The sequence below is a fragment of the Cebus imitator genome, unplaced genomic scaffold, assembly GCF_001604975.1.
Source record: "Cebus imitator isolate Cc_AM_T3 unplaced genomic scaffold, Cebus_imitator-1.0 Scaffold64, whole genome shotgun sequence".
NCBI classification, from domain to species: Eukaryota; Metazoa; Chordata; class Mammalia; order Primates; family Cebidae; genus Cebus; species Cebus imitator.
Window position 1 is genome coordinate 5,817,109 of NW_016107379.1, and position 4,975 is coordinate 5,822,083.

The 4,975-nt window shown below is 48.2% G+C and overlaps 1 protein-coding gene across 6 annotated transcripts in view; it reads right to left on the reverse strand.

Annotated features, from left to right (window-relative positions):
• TMEM268 (transmembrane protein 268) overlaps positions 1–4,975 on the reverse strand; it is a 36,095-nt gene that overhangs the window by 20,550 nt on the left and 10,570 nt on the right. For all 6 annotated transcript variants that reach the window (XM_037739173.1, XM_017530261.2, XM_017530264.2 and 3 more), the window contains exon 3: positions 969–1,078. In XM_037739173.1, the coding sequence (XP_037595101.1) occupies positions 969–1,078 (110 nt within the window). The remainder of the gene's footprint in view (positions 1–968; positions 1,079–4,975) is intronic.

The following is a 4,975-nucleotide window of genomic DNA, read 5'->3' on the forward strand; positions in this document are numbered from 1 at the left end:
AAGAAGAAGTAAATTCTAAAATCTTCAGGCTAAAATTAGCAGTGTATCTTCCCTAGTCCTAATTAATCTTCCTTCGCTAGCACAGGAAAGGCCTGATCATGTTGGGGGCTTTGAGAAGAGAGTAAAACATACATATAGGTACTTTATAACAGTAATAGCTACAATATATTGAGCATTTACTATATGCTAGAGACAATGCGAGGATTCCTCAAGCATTATTGCACTGAATCCTAACAAAAACCTTATGTAATAGGTATCAATATTATCCACATTTACAGATGATACAACTGAGGTTCAGAGAGGTTAAGTCACCTTCCCAAAGTCACACAGGCAGTGAGCACCGGAGCTAGATTTGCACCCAGTTCCATGGGTCTGTGAAGCCTGGCCTCAGATCACTGTGCTCAAAGGTGCTGCATCATTATCTAATAAATTCATGTACACTTTCCCATGCATATGCAGTTCCTCTCCTAAAATGCGCATCCTTCTGTCCACCCAGCATATTCCTATTTATTCAAGACCCCAGATCAAGCATCTGCTCCTCTGCAAAGCTTTCATAACCACCGCCTGCTTCCCCATGAGAAAGTTTCTCATTTTCTCCTGTGAATGTCTTCAATGCCTGTGCATTCCTCTGCTGTGGCGTTGATATCATACTGTCCTGATTTCTCTAACACATGTCCATCTCCCCCACTGGGACCTATGGGGATAGGTACTATGTCCTGTCCACCTCTATTATGTTTAGCCAGTTAAGTGCCTGGTACAGAATGGGCACCCAAAAAAATACACATCTGTTTAGTGAATTAATTGGGAAGGGAGGAAAGAGAGGGCAGTTCTAATCCACCTTCCTTAAATACCCTACCACAGCTAGCACAGAGTGTTTCCTAAAGATTTTGTGACTAACTAGATGAAAAGATAGATGGACGAATGGATGAAAGGGAAAATGGTAGGGATTCAAGGAAATCGGCACTCACGTGGATGCCCCAAGTTTGCAGTTGCTCTTCTGCGGCTCCCAGATCGAAGGCGATGGGTGCACAGGTGTTGTCGATCCGGAGAACAGTGAGGACCTGGCCATTGTGGAGCTCTGGAAGCAGACCAGAAGCTTCATCTGGCTGACTGATAACCATACTGGGCTTTTGGGGTGAGCCCAAAGCCCAATGGCATCACGCCTCTGGCTGCGAGAACCCCCTTGAAACAAGGAGGGACACAGTGGCCATCCTCAAATCCCCTTGGGAAAAGGACCGGATTTGATTGGGAAGCCCCCAGGAGACAGAAAGAAGGCCAGAGAGAGGAGGCTACTAGGGCCGCAATGTGAGACCATGTAAGGACGAGCTTCCCAAGAGCAAAAGCTGTCCCCATAAAGAATGGGCATTTTTTGTCCCCCCAAAAAATGTTCCCCAACACAAGGAACATTTAAACAGAGACTGAACAGCTAACTACACTGAGGGGCGGACCTTTATTTAAGCATTGCAAAGGATGCTCAGCTGAATAAGTTAAATTCCCAGTAGGCTCAAAGAGTCTAAGTAAGAAATAACCGAGCCCAGGAGGCTGAGGCGGCAGTGAGCCCAGATTACACAACTACACTCCAGCCTGGGCAACAGAGCAACACTCTGCCAAAAAAAAAAAAAAAAAAAAGGTGCAGTGGCTCATGCCTGTAATTCCATCACTTTGGGAGGCCGAGGCAGGCAGATCGTGAGGTCAGAAGTTTGAGACCATCCTGGCCAACATGGTGAAACCCCGTCTCTACTAAAACTACAAAAATGGCCGGGCGCAGTGGCTCAAGCCTGTAAATTCCATCACTTTGGGAGGCCAAGGCGGGTGGATCACGAGTTCAAGAGATCGAGACCATCCTGGTCAACATGGTGAAACCCCGTCTCTACTAAAAATATAAAACATTAGCTGGGCATGGTGGTGCGTGCCTGTAATCCCAGCTACTCAGGAGGCTGAGGCAGGAGAATTGCCTGAACCCAGGAGGCGGAGGTTGCGGTGAGCCGAGATCATGCCATTGCACTCCAGCCTGGGTAACAAGAGTGAAACTCCGTCTCAAAAAAAACAAAAAACAAAAAACTACAAAAATTAGCCAGGCGTGGTGGCATGCGCCTGTAATCCCAGCTACTCAGGAGGCTGAGGCAGGAGAACAACAGCCCCAGAGACATTCACACCCCAATCCCCAGAGCCTGCAAATATGCTGTCTTCCATAGCTATGGAAGTAAGGGGGCTCATGAGCTGGCCCTTAATAGGGAGACTACCCTGAATCATCTGGGTGGGCCCCAAGAAATCACAAGGAACCTTAAACATGGAAGAGGGGGACAGAGGTAGAGTCAGAGGGAGACATGACTATGGATGAAAGGTACAGAGGGATGTGGCATCGCTCACTTTGACCATGGCAGGAGAGGCCCACAAGCCAAGGAATGTGGGTGGCCCCAGGGAGCTGGACAAGGAAAGGAAACGGATTCTCCTCAGAGCCTCTAGAAGGAAACACAGTCCTGGCAACTTGGGGGTTTCAGCTCAGTGAGATCAGTGTCAGATTTCTAACTTACAGAACTATAAAATAAGAAATCTAGCTCGGCACAGTGGTTCATGCCTGTAATCCCAGCACTTTAGGAGGCCAAGGCAGGTGGATCACCTGAGGTCAGGAGTTCAAGACCAGCCTGGCCAACATGATGAAACCCCATCTCTACTAAAAATATAAAAATTAACCAGGTGTGGTAGTGGGCGCCTGTAATCCCAGCTACTTGGGAGGCTGAGGCAGGAGAATTGCTTGAACCTGGGAGGCAGAGGTTGCAGTGAGCTGAGATCACACCATTGCTCTCCAGCCTGGGCAACAAGAGCAAAACTCCATCTCAATCAATCAATCAATCAATAACAAATCCGTGGTGAGTTTTTTTTTGTTTGTTTGTTTGTTTGGAAACAGAGTCTCTCTCTGTCACTCAGGCTGGAGTGCAGTAGCACAAACTTAGCTCACTGCAACCTCCACCTTCCAGGTTCAAGCAATTCTTGTAGCAATTCTTCCAAGCCTCTCAAGTAGCAGGGACTATAGGCACGTGCCACCATGCTGGGCTAATTTTTATATTTCAGTAGAGACGTGGTTTCCCCATGTTGGCCAGGCTGTCTCGAGCTCCTGGCTTCATGTTATCTGCCTGCCTCGGCCTCCCAAAGTGCTGGGATTACGGGCGTGAGCCACTGCACCTGGCCCAAATCCATGGTTTTAAGCCACTATGTTAGCGGTAACTTGTTAAAGCAGCAATAGAAAACTAATACACTGACTTATTGGTAATCCCGCCTACATATAGCTGCAACTCACTCAGCATTTCAAAAGCATAAATTACATGTTTATTCCCTCAAAAAACATGCATCAACCCAGGCTGCTCACAACAGCTACCATATATCCTGTCTTCCAAGGGTGGGATGAAGTCAGACCATGAGACCAGCTGGAGAGAAAGGTCTGGACTGAAATCCCCTCAGGCCCAGTGAGGAATTGCGGCAGTACAAGGCCAAACCTGCCTGCCTGCAGTTCCAAGTAGAGAAACTGGACAAACGGATCAAGATCTCCTTGCGCCACAGTACAAGGCCCCGTGAGCCACTGGTCAGTAGCCAGGAGGTCTGGGGGGGTGGGAGAGATTCCAGCCCTGGGATTCTAGGATCCCAGGTTTCAGCCACACACTGCGGACGAATGGAGATTTTGCCATCTTCCCTGTGGTTGCTGCTTAGACAATGAGGCAGGACTCAAAGGATTCAAGTGTAAGTGTGTTGTCTGCTGGCCCAGAACTGCTGTCACCCTAGTCTAGCTCTGAACAGTACTTGAGTCTTCAAAGCCAAATGACTCACTCTACCTTCCTGGAAATTCCTGGCCCATCCAAACCCTCTTTCTCCCCTCTCCCCCAGTGCATCACCAAGCCCTGCCCACTGGGCAAACAAAACATCTGTCCACTCTGTGCCCTCGTGGCATCCTCACCTCTCCCTTGGCCCTCTGCGGTAGCCTCCTAAGTGGCTTCTGCAAACCTTTACTTCTACGATGCCTCTTCCACACGGTGGCCAGGGTGCAGAGCAGATGATACCAATGCCTTGAGTAAAACTTTCAATAGCTTCCGGGTGCTTTGCAAAAGCCAACCTTGTTACCACATTCTTCCAGCCCTGAGGAAAACTAGCCTCCTGCCAGACTCACCTTGAGACCCTCAGCCTCGTTCTGTGTCTCACCACACCAGCCTCCTTCACTTCCTGAACGCATGTCCTCCTCCACCCCCAGCCCTTTGCACATGCTGTGCCTCTCCCTGGAACGCATCTACCTAGCTTCACCCAGTTACGGCCCATGCATCATTTGTACCTCAGCCCATGATTCACTTTCCCCAGAGAGACCTCCCTGACACTCTAAACTCCTAACTGATCAAATCCTCTGCTAAACCTATAACTGAATGCTCTTCTTCTTAATAGTCACCAAAGCGAAATACCTATGTTTGCAATTATTTGATTACATATGCATGCAGTTATTTGAATAAAATCTATCTTCTCCACCAGACTACACACTCCCACACTGGTCTGTTAGTCACTGAATCCCCCGATCTGATACTAACAGGAGACATTAAATACATGTTTGGTGTATAAATGAATGAATAAGGTAGGAAGAGTTTTGTTTTGTTTTGTTTTGAGACAGTGTCTCACTCTGTCGCCCAGGCTAGAGTGCAGGGGCACTATCATGGCTCACTGCAACCTCCACTTCCCAAGGCTCAAGCAATCCTCCCACTTCAGCCTCCCAAGTAGCTGGGATCATAGGCATGCACCACCACACTCAGCTTATATATATATATATAGAGAGAGAGAGAGACAAAGTTTTGTTTTTGTTGTCCAGGCTGGAGTGCAATGGCGTGATCTCAGCTCACGGCAACCTCCACCTGCCGGGTTCAAGCGATTCTCCTGCCTCAGCCTCCCAAGTAGTGAAATGACAGGCATGCATCACCACACCCAGCTAATTTTTTTTTTTTTT